Source organism: Globicephala melas, chromosome 5 (assembly GCF_963455315.2).
Source record: "Globicephala melas chromosome 5, mGloMel1.2, whole genome shotgun sequence".
In the NCBI taxonomy this organism is placed as follows: Eukaryota; Metazoa; Chordata; class Mammalia; order Artiodactyla; family Delphinidae; genus Globicephala; species Globicephala melas.
The window spans coordinates 80,699,155-80,715,320 of NC_083318.1; the positions used below are offsets into that span (position 1 = coordinate 80,699,155).

Genomic DNA, 16,166 nt, shown 5'->3' on the forward strand with positions numbered 1-16,166 from the left:
TGCATACCTATATCTGTATTGTGTAAATATTTTATAATCTTATTTTAGTCTATTAGTTTAAAAATGATAAAGGACATGATAAATTGGGAAATTACACTTACTTTTTTTTTAAGTTCCCCAGGCCTTCCTTATAAGCTAATATATATTCCTGTCTTATTACCCAGAGCTATCAAATTTGCTCAAGTAATCATAGGGTATTAGTCTATCTCTTTTAACATCTTTGGATTGTTGACAATTTGAAAAATTCTTGTAGAATATACTTGAAAAAGCAGCACGTACTTTCAGAAAAGGAAAGTGCTAGAAACTAAGCAATAGTTTGCTACCTAATACATTGGGAACAAAATCTCTTACTTAGTAAGAAGATGAACAGCACTTTGAAAAGCAGGGATTTTATTTGGAATTAAATTTTCACAGAGTTTAGCAGCCAGTGAGTATTCGTTGTGAACTAAGTGCTAAACTAGGCATAATGGAAAATTTGTACTGGCCTCTGTCAGCATCCAATTTAGAAACGCATAGAGAAAAGTCATAGGGCAAACCTTAGACTTAACCACCCAGATGGGTAAACTAAGAACAATTTCTAGAAGTTAAATTCCTCAAGAGGAGCTTCCTAAAGGCATGAATTTCAAGTTAGGTATTGAAGAAAATAATGGATTAGCAGGAAAACTTAAGGAATGTATACCAAGTAAAGATGGGGTTTAATAACTTTCTTGCCTCAATGATTAAAACATATGCAAAAACAATTGTCCAAAGAAACCAATAAAATTACTTATTTAAGATCTCTTTCCTTTTTGTTCTGTTTTCAAAATTGTAGTTGAAATCTGGAGAGACAGCTGCCAACATTGCTAGAGAACTGGCTGAACAGACAAGAAATCATTTGAATGCTGGAGATATCACTTATTCAGTCCGGGCCATGGATCAGCTGGTAGGCCTCCTAGATGTACAGCTCCGGAACTTGACCCCAGGTGGAAAAGATAGTGCTGCACGAAGTTTGAACAAGGTAAGGACCTTTGTTACATGTATCTTTAAAGTTGTAAAATCAGTGAGACTTCCCTGATTAATTTCTTTCTTTCCAGAAAATCAGATCATTCTAAAGAGAATTGCTAGCTATATTCAATTCACTTCATTACTGCAGTATAATAATGACCTTATTTGACTTTCAATCTAAGGAACAATAAATGAGATCTCTCTATATGTATTTTGAATTTACAATTCTATTTTCCATAGTACTCTTTTGTATGCTAAATTCGGACAGGGTTACTATAGATAAATGCCATTTCTTTTGGTTTTTTTTTTCCCTTTCAAACCTTTATATTAATATAATTAACAGTAAAACAAATGTCTAATCAACAAGCAGAAATTTAGAAAATAACAATGAAAAAGGATATTAGTAATACATTATAGATTTTTTAAAAATAATTTAACCTAATTAATATTACATTAAAAAACTCATAGGGCAAGTATTTGTTTTAATTTTTATTTCCTTTTGATTTTTAAATTACTGATTTTGTATCATTACCATTATAACTTAAAAGATTTAAATGTGTTTCAGCAACTTTGAATTGTAACTAATAAAAATAATTTATTTTTTAAATTTTAAGGAATTTTATGTATTTTAATTTATACTTATAAATCTACTATATATTTATATACATTATATACTCATATATAAGCATTTTATATATAATCTATACACATATAAGCATTTTATTTACATAAGTATGTAAAATATATTTAATATATTTATAAAGAATATCATTTATTTATGTAACAAAATATCACATGGTGAAAAGATACTAGAATGCTGCCATCAGATAACATGTATTCCCTGAATGGCATTTTTGTAGTAAAGATAATCGGTTATTGAAACTTGATTTTAAGGTCTCAAATATCAGTGATAATCTTATTACTTAAAAAAGCAAGAATTTGGCAGTGACCCTCTAATGTCCTGTATGAAATTCACTAAATGAACATTCCCCTTTAGAATGAAAAAATAACTTTGCAGACTGGTCTTTATTATGTTTATTTCTTTTCTGTCTTATTAGACTAGGAGTCTCACTCATGAGATGGAAGAAACTTTTTAAAATAATAATGGTTCGACATTAAAAAGCTAGATATTTTATCTGTCAGTTTTTCCTGCAATTTCATCCTCAGAAAATAGATTCAGTTTTATCAATTAGATATAAATTATTACTAAAGTTTTTTTCATGCTGAGCAAAAAGGAGTTATTTTTGTCATTCATATTCCTGATAGAATCTCAACCAAGCCGCTGGCAGAATATAATCCACAGCTGCCTATGTAGTCTGGGCATGCTGTGATTTTAATGTGTCGTTACCCAGGCTGACTGGAGGCTATTAATGAATATTGCTGCCAGCTATTGTTATCATAATGTACTGGATATAGTAATTTCTATTAATGTTACGTATCCATACCATTACTTGTTATAGCAATACTTTGTATCTTTATTTAAAAATGGTGTCGATGTCTGACAATATCGGGTAAACCTGGCAATTAATGTCACATTCTAACTAGCTACAGCTAATAAGCTTGCCTAGTCTGAATATCAAATAACTGCATAATGGACAAATTTTCATTTGTGAAGCTTTTTAATGCTCTCTTTTGTTTCTTATTTGGCTCTTTTCAGCTGTTTATATAACGTGGTTTGTTATATGTTAATTTGCATGATGGGGTAAGAAGATGGGAGGGCAGAGGTTATTCACATGCTTCCTGGCTTGCTCTCATTTCCTGTGGTTCCCACTGTTCCCTGAAGCAGTTTTAACCCATCAGATTTGCAAAGTCAACTTGGTACAAATCAATTGTGCTCCACATTGAAATTCTGGAGGGTTTAGAGACCTGCTAAACCAAAATGAGAGTCAGTGATCCAAATGACAGTGCTGACAATTTACTTGCACTCATTCCTCACTTAATTCTTTAGAGGAGTAACTGCTCTATGCTTATTGAAGAATGCATGAATTAAAGTGGGAGAGTATTAGCCACACAAAAGGCATCAGAGTAACTGCTTCTTAAAACTGGGTAATTTTCTCCTTGAACAATCGAGGCTCCTGAAGGAAAATAATAGGGAAAAGGAGGAAAACTACAATCTAATTTATAAAATTTGTAGTCATTTATTTAAACAGAGCAAATATATGTATTAATTATTCATTTTATCACCAGGAAAAAATGTTTGGGACTGAGTATGAGTTGCTGTTAACCTTTGCCCAGAAAAACATCATTCTGTATGCAAACAAAGAAACACACAGAAACAGGCTTCTTATCCCACAGAAGTTTCTAAAATGTATAAAATTTTTCGTCAAAACCATCAAAAGGAATTCTTCAAGAAATAAAAACAAGATAAATCACAATATCGATTGCATTCTTTTAATCAGAAGTTACTTATCTCTTGGTATTTGTCCCTTAGAATCAAATAGTCAAATGAATGGGCACTTCTATTTTCTCAATAAATAGAACTTTTTGTATGTATGAACAAATGGTTTGTGGGACACATAAACCACCTAAAAATCTGTAAACCACAGACAATTTACTATCTTTAAAAAATGGGTTCCAAATTTTTGACATAATTTACTTAACTTCATAGATGTTCATTTGTGGCCCATGAATTAATAACTAACGTCATGTCAAATGAATCATGTCAAATGAATGAAGTATATTGATTCTTACTAATTTCTACTAAATTTAGTCTAAGATTTCTTTCCATCATTAACAGCTTTATACCATCCAGTTATCACTTGGGTTCTGAAAAGCTGTTAGTTACTATTTTTCAAACTGTTGCTGACATTTTGCTGCTGCTTAGCTTTCATTCTCTTCTTGAAAGTAGTGCACAACAAAATAAGGTGTTTGTGTAGATGTGTTCTTTTATTTTTCTTGTTTTCTTCTGTCACTAACTTGTTTTTTCTATTCTGTGTTTAATCTGCTGTCTTAATGGATTCAGCTTCAGAAAAGAGAGCGCTCTTGCAGAGCCTATGTCCAGGTACTTTCTGCGTTTTTATAAATGTGTTAAGTTGTTGAATTGTCTCTGTTGGTGACAGCATGTATGGGCATCCGATAGAAAGATGATAATGTATCCTGTTGAGCTAGAAGAATTTCAGGGAGGGCATGGAGGGTGGGAATGGAAAGTTATATGAAAGCGTATGTGCTAAAAAGAAATTTGACAGTGCCAGTGCTCTATCATATAAGAGGAGCACAGACCAGCATAGAGGTGCAACTTTGGGTGTGAGAATTTTGATCATCACTGAAAGGTGAGTTGGGTGTAATATATAATAAATCTCTAATTTCTTCAGAGAGGTGGGTATGAAAACAGTTCATTCCTATGTTGGTCTAGCTAATATTTGAGTAGCAAGTCATCCAGAAATGACACTCAATCAAATAAGACAACAATTCCAGGATACTTGGAATATCATGCTTCTGTGCCAAATTAATCAAGACAAGCTGTAACGATCTTACTCTTCCACTTATTATAAACACATGAATCTGAATGTAAGTGTAATTTTTCCTCCAGTTAACATGTTGTAATTTGTTTCTAAACAAGATAAAAAACATTTCTACTGTTTATGAGTTCTTTGTGAAAAAGAATCCCAGAAGCAAGCTTCATAGTTATTTTTAGAATAAGGGAAAGAAGGGAGGGGAGGGGAGAAGAGGAGAGGAGAGGAGAGGAGAGAAGGGAAGGGGAAGGGAGGGGAGGAGAGGAGAGGGGAGGGGAGGGAGGAGGTAGGAACAAAGGCAGACAAGGTCAAATGACAAATTCAAATGACAAAGCTATTTAGTAATGACTTTGATGTGCTATATTCAAGGGAAAACAATCCATGGGTTGAGGCAGTAAGTGCCTCACCATCAGTGGTGCACTCTCCCTGAGGGATGTTGGACAAGAGTGAGTTTTATAGAGACAACTCTAATCAGGGCGCGATTGGCAAGGAGGTTGGGGATTTCCTTATAAGGCTAGCAGGTCCTGTTTTCTAAGGTAAGGTGAGCTAGCTAACTCTGAGTTGGAGGATTGTGATCAGTGTATGTGAGGTTTCCTTGACAGTCATTTCCCATAAGTACAGATTTAGATTTGTGATGTGGACCAGGCCACTGGGGTGGCCCCCATTTTGTGGGTCCCAAAATACAAAGTAACTTTATCAGAAGGAAGAAAAAATATGAAACTGTGTGACTGTCAACTTTATTCCCTATGTGTATATATCATAGCATTTTTAAGGGGAAGACCAACCACATTTATGAAGAGAGATACCTTCAAGACCCAAATCACTGGTTCTCAGATTAGTAGTCCAGAAAATACACAGTATCAGTTTATTCACAATAAGGGCATTTTGTGAGACAGTCATTTAAAAGGAAAAAAATAATAATTTGAACATTGAACAGAGATTAGGAAGAAAAGGTTTTAATCTGCATTTAACTTTATAAATTAATGAATCTTTGTATTTAAGAAGCTATTCAGGTTTATTTTTCTAAGGTTTTGGGAAAGAAATTGCTTGGGGGGGGTTATGTATATATATTGCTTAGTGTGTGCCATAGACAGAGAAATGAAGTACTCTTCAGCATTGAAAGCTGAGGATCTTTTTTTTTTTTTTTTTTTTTTTTTGCGGTCCGTGGGCCTCTCACTGTTGTGGCCTTTCCCGTTGCGGAGCACAGGCTCCGGACGTGCAGGCTCAGCGGCCATGGCTCAGGGGACCAGCCACTCCGCGGCATGTGGGATCTTCCCGGACCGGGGCACGAACCCGTGTTCCCTGCATCGGCAGGCGGACTCTCAACCACTGCGCCACCAGGGACGCCCCTGAGGATCATTTTTGAGCAATATTAAGATTGTTTTTTATTGTAATCTATGCTATCCCTTTAATGGGGCCTTGGAGATAATTAGCCTTTCAGTATTTAAATCTATGAAATGCATGGTCATTCAAACATGAATCTCTGATGGAAAATTAATAGCACAGTTTATTCAGTAGCTGATTTCCTGGTGTTGTAATTGACTGGCTATGAATAAATGTTTCAGCTATTGACTAAACATCTGATAAGACCAAATACAAACAGAATATTGGTGAAGCAGAAATGCTGTGCTCACTATAACACAGCATTATTTCTATTCCTTTTATTGTAGGTCATTATTCTATGAAATTCTAGAGTGAATAATACCTTAAACTTTAGTCTATTTGAATTTTAAAGGCTTATGTTCCCTATTATTTCTATGTTCAGAGCACATTCTGAGCTACCTATGAAATAGGTATGAAATACATTTCAAATGTTTTATGCATTAAATTTGAAAAAAGATAATTATTTATCACAAGATTCTTAAAAAAAAAAAATTTCCTTTCTATGGGCACAAGCAGTGCTTCTCCTAGGTTTGATTTTGACCATCTAAACACATTTAGCTTTTAATTTTTAAGAAATACAGTGTCTATTTTATGAATTATCTATATCTACTTTTTATTTCTTGCTTCCCACTTTTTATTCCACAAAAAAAAAAAAAGTGAAATCTGGACTGTCAGCCGTCAGCTATGATAACTCATCTATAGGTGAACAATTAAAAGATAGTTGCTCTGATTTTTTAAATAATATGTGAATCTCCTAAAACCCATTATTCTTTTGTCTCAAGGATTTTAACAAAAACAAAAAATTGGGTCAAATATATTTTATTTTTCTTTATTTAGTTGTAATTTTAGATAACATTAAAATCCTTGTTGACTATCAAAAGATAGATATTGACATGTCATAGTAAGAATAGCGTTACCGTATTGCGGGCATAATACATACCTTCATTTAGGAGAGGGTTTTAAGTTTTATGCCAGAGATAACAAATAAGGTTTGTGTTATATATGCATATTAAGTAGCTACCATGATGTAATATTACCAGGAGGGACCTTAGAGATGAAGATGAGTGAGTTGAGATCTGGAGAGATGAAATGACTGGACCAAGGTCACACAACTAGCACCAATGGCACTAATGCTGCTGTCCTGATGTGCATCCAGTGCTTCTTCAACACCATGATTAAGAATAGGGCTTCCCTGGTGGCGCAGTGGTTGAGAGTCCGCCTGCCGATGCAGGGGACACGGGTTCGTGCCCCAGTCCAGGAAGATCCCACATGCCGCACAGAGCGGCTAGGCCCGTGAGCCATGGCTGCTGGGCCTGCGCGTCCGGAGCCTGTGCTCCTCAACGGGAGAGGCCACAATGGTGAGAGGCCCGTGTACCGCAAGAAAGAAAAAGGAATAACAGTGATTTATTGTGAAGAATAAATATGTTCATTAGGCACTGTGGCCATAATTGTGCAAAGCATTCTGCATAAATTCTTACTTAATATTCAAAACAACCCTATGATATAAGTTATTGCTATTCTTAACTTAGAGAAAATGTGGCACAGGAAGCATTAAATGGCTTTCACAAAATTACACAGTAATAATTGAGGGGCTCCTGAATTCAAAGTTAGGTCTTCCTGATTCAGAAACTCATGCTCTCATTCGCCAAAATAATGTGATTGCGAAACTGACATTATTTGGTGTTAGAAGTCAAGATATATTATTTGGTTTATATTTATTGATTTATGGTACTGTATTTCAGGAATGGTATAAAGTATAACAATTTTTTCTAAATTTCTCCTTTTTTTGAGATTGAGCTCAAATGGCTGTGTGGTGATTATTTTGTACTCCTATAGCCAGGTCAAATACAAACATAATTTACTTTGAGGTCATTTGGTTTTCAGAGGAGACTGTGATTTAAAAATTATCATATTGAGAGAAGAAAAAAGCAAGTAGAAAATATTCTAACTCTATGTTAAAGGAGGAACAGTCAAACTGTTTTCCAAAGTGACCACACCATTTTACATGTCCACCAGCAATACGTGAGGGTTCCAGTTTTTCCACATCTACAGCAGCACTGTTATTTTCTCTTTTTGATTATAACCATCCGAGTACATGCGAATTGCATAAGTTCTTAACTCTAGTGGTGGAATGGGGGCAGGGGAAGTTTTAGGAGGGTAATCCATGAATGAATAAAAAAATTATATGGCTCCAAAGAGAGGTCTGTGTTTTCATGAGAATCTGAGAGTAGAATGTGACCTCAAATAGCTTAAGAACAACTGCCTTCATGTTCTATAAATGTAACCAGAACTTATATTTTTTTCTCATTTTTCAATCCCAAGTTCCCATCTTTTAAATAGTAATGTTTGTTAACATTGTTCTTCTCTTTAGCAGGAACTATTAAAAATTACTAGCGTTCATTTTTTACTGCTTTAAAAGCAGGACATTTTCCTAGTTAAGAAATATGTTTTGATATTTATCAGCAGTTTCTTTTGTCCTCCAAATCTCAGAGGTGGCATGGACTCCCTAGAGTTTGCAGTCGATCTTGCTTAATGGGAAATATAAGTACATACAGTATTTGATGGGAATCTTTTGAGTCATTCTTTGGAACCTACTATTATTTGCATAGTTGGGCTGAGAACTGATCAGAAAAAATTCGTAAATAGATGCAAATTTTTTTTAAAAGACACATATATATGCATACCTGGTTTCCTCCCCCTTCCCATCCTTCCTCATCCTTCCTTAAATTTTTCTTTCCTTTTTTTTCAAAGGCAGATAGTCTATGTGTTCTTTAAATCTTACCAAGTATTTGTAATAAGGTCTCTTTTTATTTCAGTTTGGAATTATAGTTTGCTTTTTTTGTTTATTTTATTTATTTATTTTGTTTGTTTCACCTTCATTATCCACTAGAAATCTGTATCCTAGGTACCATCAGTGTGAAAGCAATCTCTATATTCAAAACTATGTAAAAAACATCACATAGTAGTGAACGACAAAAACATTCAAGAATTACTAGTTCAGCACATGTGCCCAGTAATTTTATCAGTACTGGGAATATAGCAGTGCCCATAACAGGCCAAAATCCCTGCTCTCTCTCCTAGGGTGAAACGTCCAGTAGCAGAATATAAACAGTATGCTAAGTATGTGAAATATATGGTATGTGAGATGATGATAAATGTTACGGAGAAAAATAGAGCAAGAAACGCATCACTGAGGTGACATTTCAGAAAAACTCTGAAGGAGTGAACTGTGAAGATATGCAGGAAAAAGCATTCCAGCAGAGAAAACAAAGTTTCTGAGGTGGAAATATGCCCGTGTTGTCCAGGAAGCGAATGCAACTGGAGGAGAGTGAAAGAGAAGAGGGTAACAGGACATTAATCTGTGGGGCAGATCTGATAGACCATCGTAAGGACTTCAACTTTTACTCATAGACACACAGGAAACCACTGCAGGTTTATGAGCAGAAGGATGACATGATGTGATGTGTTTTAAAAGTGGAGTATAGGGCTTCCCTGGTGGCGCAGTGGGTGAGAGTCCGCCTGCCGATGCAGGGGACACGGGTTCGTGCCCCGGTCCGGGAAGATCCCACGTGCCGCGGAGCGGCTGGGCCCGTGAGCCATGGCCGCTGAGCCTGCGCGTCCGGAGCCTGTGCTCCGCAATGGGAGAGGCCACAATAGTGAGAGGCCCGCGTACCGCAAAAAAAAAAAAAAAAAAAAAAAAAACTGGAGAATAGATTATAGCAGGAAAAGTAAGGGCTGAAACAGGGTGACCATTTGGGCAATAACAACATTCACTTGGAACAGGATATGAGTGTGGGATGCTGAGATAATTCTTCAGCTTTGGGAATTTTTTTAAGTGGAACAAACAGGATTCGCTAAGGGGTTGTATGTGAAGTGTCAGAGATAGAGAGGAGTTGGGATGACACAAAGTGTTTTGACTGAGTAACTGGAAGGATGCAGTCACCATTTATTGAGATAGTCAATCTGTGACCAATTTGGGAGGAGCACGAAAAGAACTTCACTCAGGGGCATGTTAAGTTGGAGATTCTTATTAGGTATGCAATATTGATGGTAAATATACAGTTAGATATACGAGCTTGAAATTTACCTGAGAGGTCAAGCTAGACATAATCATTTAGTAATGTTTCACTTAGAGTGGCATTTTCAGCCAATGTACTAGATGAATTCATCAAGGAAATGAGTGTAGAAAGAGAAGAGAATGTAGAGCTGAGCCCCAGGACACTGTCCCCAGGTCAGGGAGAGGAAGAGGAACCAGCCGTAGAGACTAATGACCAGCCTTAAAGAAGGAGTAGGACCTGGAGAGTATGGCATCGGGGAGTCAACTCAAGTTCTTGTTTCATGGAGAAGGAAATGATGTCAAGTGCTGCTGAATCTGCTCAGAAACGCTGATACAGGGGTTTCCCTGGTGGCGCAGTGGTTGAGAGTCCGCCTGCCGATGCAGGGGACGTGGGTTCGTGCTCCGGTCCAGGAGGATCCCATATGCTGCGGAGCGGCTGGGCCCGTGCGCCATGGCCGCTGAGCCTGTGCGTCCGGAGCCTGTGCTCCGCAAAGGGAAAGGCCTGCGTACCGCAAAAAAAAAAAAAAAAAAAAAAAGAAGAAGAAAGAAAATGCTGTTACAGCTTTTCAGTGATAAAAGTAACGTCAACTTTTGATGAATTTTAAAATTCCAAAGCCCAGATATCTATATTATTATATGTACTGCATAAACATTTTTACCTATTGCTTTCATTTTTTTGTCTGTAATGTAGACTTTCTGTGAACCAAAGTTGCTACTTGCACCTTTGACAAAGTGCAGATTGAATTATGCCAGTTTTACTTGTGTGCCTTTGGTGCATGAGACAAGAAAGATTCTAACCTCCATTTATACTGCTAGGAAGAAATTAATGAGTATTTTCAAGTTTCTTGTTTGGTCACTTAATTGGCTGTGTGACAAAGAGCTCCATGGTGCATGTCAAACGACTTTCTGAGTCCTCTAATGATCTGTGCTTTGCTTGACTTGTGATACTATTCTGTGTGGCCTGTCAGGCTGGATATCCTTGTTAAAGTGGCTAGAATAAATTGGCTAGTGGTGTGCATACAATGTAGTATATTAACTGCAGCAACGGGGAGTACTTTTAGCAGCTCTTTCAGGAGATTTCGATGTTTGCCCATAAGCATCAAAGCCAACCCAAACTTTCATTTAATATAATTAAAAGGACATCTGAAAGTAGTTTGAATCACACCAGGTTCTTCAGGTTTGGTAACCCTTTGTTAAAACCTTGTGAACTTAATATATTTCACAGCTTGATAAATCTGCACTTGATTTGAGTCAGTAAGAGAAAAAATATAAATCTGCACCCTGCATGTTTCTGGTGCCCTGAACCTATTTCTAAAAGACTTTGAGATCAAAGAAAGTAACTTCCATCTACAAAGCAGAGTAGTTTTCTTTAGATAAAGAAGATATAAGAATTCTTTTCTATAAGTTGCAGTCACTAAATACTGTTGTAAAGCAATTGTTGAATCAAAAGATAGTAAAACCATATGTAATGTAAGCAGTGTAAATTATTCAGGTTATTATTTAAGAGCATAGGTAGGTCAGTTCATAAATCTAATAATTTGAAAACCTCCAAAGGATAATGACAGATGTTGATGAGGGAGTTCCTGCTTTGACGTGCAAAGAACATCATTTTGGGAATCTCTCAAAATTCCCATGGCTAATGTGTCAGGTCAGGCAGAGATGGCCACTTTACAAAGTCATTTCTGACTCTTCCAGTTTGCACATTTCCTATAAGTAAACAAAATGTTCCAGCTGCTGTTTGTATATACGTGGCTTGTAAATGCTTCAGGAAGTAATTCTAATAAGGGTGAGAAAAAAAAAAAGCCCTTTTGTTTTTAAATAAAACGTTTTCACTTAAAACAAAAGTATTTTCTCACTTTTCACCAAATTTTATTTTCTTCTGTCTTATAACTTCTTGAGCAAAGCCTAGATAACTATTTAATTGTAAAATTGTTTATTTAAAGTCCATTCTAATGCATCTTGGCTTTCCGAGCATGAGTTTACTTTCAGAAAAGTTTTAAATACATAGAATATAAATAGATATACTTTCTACACAAACACAAGAGAATGGACATCAATTTACTTTGCTATTTCTTTTTTTTTTTTTTTTTTTTTTTTTTTTTTTTTTTTTTTTTGTGGTACGCTGGCCTCTCACTGTTGTGGCCTCTCCCGTTGCGAAGCACAGGTTCCGGACGCGCAGGCTCAGCGGCCATGGCTCATGAGCCTAGCCGCTCCGCGGCATGTGGGATCCTCCCGGACCGGGGCACGAACCCGTGTCCCCTGCATCGGCAGGCGGACTCTCAACCACTGTGCCACCAGGGAAGCCCTACTTTGCTATTTCTTTAACAGCATTATAATCATGTACCTAACCAGAAGGAAAAAAATACATTTAAAATAGAATTACAGATTTAAGGTCCTACTTTCTGGTACAGGTCAGGAAAGCAATGGAAGTTTTAAGGTGTCATTTGCAGTAGAGTAGTTCCTTGATGGCTTGGAACCAAACAAATGATTTTTTAATACTGCTCCCAACAGAGTTATAATTCTGATATTTTCCCTTATCAGCCAGTAGTAACAGAAACTTAACTATGACAACTTAAACTAGGGTTTTATTTTCATTAAGTAAAAAGGGAATGCAGCCAAAACGGTTCAGGATTAGCGTGAAAACTCCGTATCAGAGACCAAGGCTTCATCTGCTTTTCTGCTCTATTGTCTTTAGCACATGGGTTTCCATCCTCAAAATGACAAGATGGTTACTTAGCATCCATGCTAATTTTTACATAGAAAGAAGCATAAGGACAGGTAACTAAAATATTCATCTCTGTTAGAACTTTCCAAATGTCTCACCCAACTATATTTGACCATCTCCCCTACTTCTGACCATATCCCTTGGGCTACTCAGGGATAGCCCAAGGGATTTAGCTTTGCATAGCTAAATGCTTCATTAAAAGGTATACTTTTGCAGCTGGGCATAGCTATATCTATTAATGTCCAGTGATTCTATATCTAAAACAAGAGAATTATTGGGCAAACAGTGTTCTTAGATGCAACCAAAAATACTTTTTCTCATTTAATGGTACATATTGATATATTCATCCAGTTTTTAATCTACCATAGAGTTATGACAATACCAATAGTTACTTTTAAGCCCTAAGTATAGATTAAAATGTTCTTTTGATTGTTCTCTTATAGTTATAGTATGAAAGCAATCATTTTTGTTAAAAGGAAAAAATAGATTATTTCAGATTATTTCTGAATAGCTAATATAGGTATATGGTTTAAAATTCAAAAAGTAGAATAATAGGTATGGCTCCTTCCCACTGAGCCTGCTGCATTGCTAACTCTGGGGCACGCCACTGACATTGTGACCTATTTCAGTGGTACCCCCTTGGAGTTGTGTGGTGCAAGCAGCCCTGCCTCTCCCCTGCCTCTCTGCCCAGTCATTCAGATCTCCTTCCTTACTGTTATCAGCCTCTTAAATATCCTACCAGAAAGACAATTTTTACTCACATCCATGTTTCTGTAATGTTCCTTTATAAATTTTGTCCTACAATCACAAAACAGTGCTGTTCTCTTTACCTACAACTAGGACTTAGGGAGTAGCTGTGGCAGACCCACATTATGTGGTAGCATTCCACCACTGAGAAGAATAAGCATATAGAGACGATCACAAGGTACACTTGTATCACAGTTTATATCAACAAAAAGACTTAACTGTATCAGTAGGAAACCAGTTGAATAAAATGCTACACCAAATAGTGGAATAATCTTTAGCCACAGAAAGAATGAGGTAGATCTCGTATTGACTTAGAAAGATGGGTATAATACAGTAGCAAGTTAAAAAAAAAAAAAAAAGGCAAGCAAGCAAAACCAAACAACGTTATTATGGTGATCACATCTATCTGTATGTATGTGTAAATATTTACAAGTCTGGAGGGGTCCACAACTAACTGTCAAAGAAATTCCTTTTGGGAGAGGTGGGTGTTATTCCATACATAGACTTTCCAGTTTTAATGTATATACTTATGTATTTTCAACTGTTCACAACGTATACTTTTTTTTTTTACATCTTTATTGGAGTATAATTACTTTACAATGATGTGTTAGTTTCTCCTTTATAACAAGTGAATCAGTTATACATATACATATGTTCCCATATCTCTTCCCTCTTGCGTCTCCCTCCCTCCCACCCTCCCTATCCCACCCCTCTAGGTGGTCACAAAGCACCGAGCTGATCTCCCTGTGCTATGTGGCTGCTTCCCACTAGCTATCTATTTTATGTTTGGTAGTGTATATATGTCCATGCCACTTTCTCACTTTGTCACAGCTTACCCTTCCCCCTCCCCATATCCTCAAGTCCATTCTCTAGTAGGTCTGCGTCTTCATTCCCGTCTTACCCCTAGGTTCTTCATGACATTTTTTTTTTCTTACATTCCATATATATGTGTTAGCATACGGTATTTGTCTTTCTCTTTCTGACTTACTTCACTCTGTATGACAGACTCTAGGTCCATCCATCTCATTACAAATAGCTCAATTTCATTTCTTTTTATGGCTGAGTGATATTCCATTGTATATATGTGCCACATCTTCTTTATCCATTCATCCGATGATGGACACTTAGGTTGTTCCCATCTCCGGGCTATTGTAAATAGAGCTGAATTGAACATTTTGGTACATGACTCTTTTTGAATTATGATTTTCTCAGGGTATATGCCCAGTAGTGGGATTACTGGGTCATATGGTAGTTCTATTTGTAGTTTTTTAAGGCACCTCCATACTGTTCTCCATAGTGGCTGTACCAATTCACATTCCCACCAGCAGTGCAAGAGTGTTCTCTTTTCTCCACACCCTCTCCAGCATTTATTGTTTCTAGATTTTTTGATGATGGCCATTCTGACTGGTGTGAGATGATATCTCGTTATAGTTTTGATTTGCATTTCTCTAATGATTAATGATGTTGAGCATTCTTTCATGTGTCTGTTGGCAATCTGTGTATCTTCTTTGGAGAAATGTCTATTTAGGTCTTCTGCCCATTTTTGGATTGGGTTGTTTGTTTTTTTGTTATTGAGCTGCATGAGCTGCTTATAAATTTTGGAGATTAATCCACAACGTATACTTTTTAATTTTTTTTTTTACTAGTACAGAGTATTTATTGGAAAAGTTTTAGACTTACAGAAAATTGGTCAGTTAGTATCGAGTTCCAATACCATATATCCCTCCTACACACAGAGTTTCCTTTACTATTACAACCTTACATTAGTATGGTACATTCATTATAATTAATGAACCAATATTGATATATTATTATTAACTAAAATGCATAGTTCAGATTCACTTAGTTTTTAAGTATGCCTTTTTCTGTTTCAGGATCCTATCAGGATATCACATTACATTTAAACATCATATCTCCTTAGGCTCCTCTAGGCTGTGACAGTTTTTCAGACTTTCCTGCAAGGTTGTCCTTTTTAAAGTCAGAAAATACATTTTCCATTTAAAATAATTAGTGTGTATACTTAAAAGGAGCATAGAAATATTCATTCATTTACTCACTCAGACAATATTTGTTGAGCTCCTGTGCTTCAGGCGCTGTACCAGGTGCAGTGATTCAAAGGTAAAGACAGACAGGATTACTATTCTTGCAGAGCTCACATCCTAGTTTAGCAAACTGGAGTTTGGGAAGGAAATAGACAGTAAAGCAATCAAAATAATAAAAGAAGATAATGGCCGATGTACTATGCAGAGAATTAAAACAGAATCATGAGTTAAAGTAACTGCTTGGTTACTTTAGACTGTGTGTATCTGGGAGATGACAGTGCAGCTGACTCCTGGCAGTAAGAGATCAGCCATGTGCCTATCTAGAGAAAAAGCATTCTAGAATCAGAGGTCACCCATCATGGCCAAGTGAGGTTGGAGAGTTCTGGAAATAGAAAGAAGGATAATATGCCTGAAGCAATGGGTTGAAGGAGAATACAGGGCTAGGAAATCTATGGGAAGGAGTCAAGATTCTGAATGCTATTGAAGAGTTTTAACTAGGGTTGTGACAGTAGATTTTTGCAAGATTAATTTGGTTGCAAATTTAGTTTTCCTCTGATATTCATTATTGCTGCTCAGTTATCACCTTTATGTAGGTAATTCTCAAAAACCCTTAATCAACCACTTTAAACACTTAGAAATTTGTCATTCCATTCTCCCTACTGCTGAATAATGTTTTAAAGATGCAAATCTGATTAAGACTTGATCCCACTCAAAGACTGTCCATTACTCTCTTTTTCACTAAAGAAAAAAATTTCCTGTTTTGGACTACAGTGTTT

The 16,166-nt window shown here is 36.2% G+C and overlaps 1 protein-coding gene across 22 annotated transcripts in view; it reads left to right on the top strand.

Annotated features, from left to right (window-relative positions):
• Nucleotides 1-16,166, top strand: part of ADGRL3 (adhesion G protein-coupled receptor L3) — an 859,466-nt gene that overhangs the window by 697,380 nt on the left and 145,920 nt on the right. For 18 of the 22 annotated variants that reach the window (XM_060299415.1, XM_060299418.1, XM_060299417.1 and 15 more), the window contains 2 exons: nucleotides 812-997; nucleotides 3,947-3,985. In XM_060299415.1, coding sequence (XP_060155398.1) covers nucleotides 812-997; nucleotides 3,947-3,985 — 225 coding nt within the window. The remainder of the gene's footprint in view (nucleotides 1-811; nucleotides 998-3,946; nucleotides 3,986-16,166) is intronic. The other 4 variants (XM_060299419.1, XM_060299427.1, XM_060299430.1 and 1 more) reach the window with 1 other exon arrangement.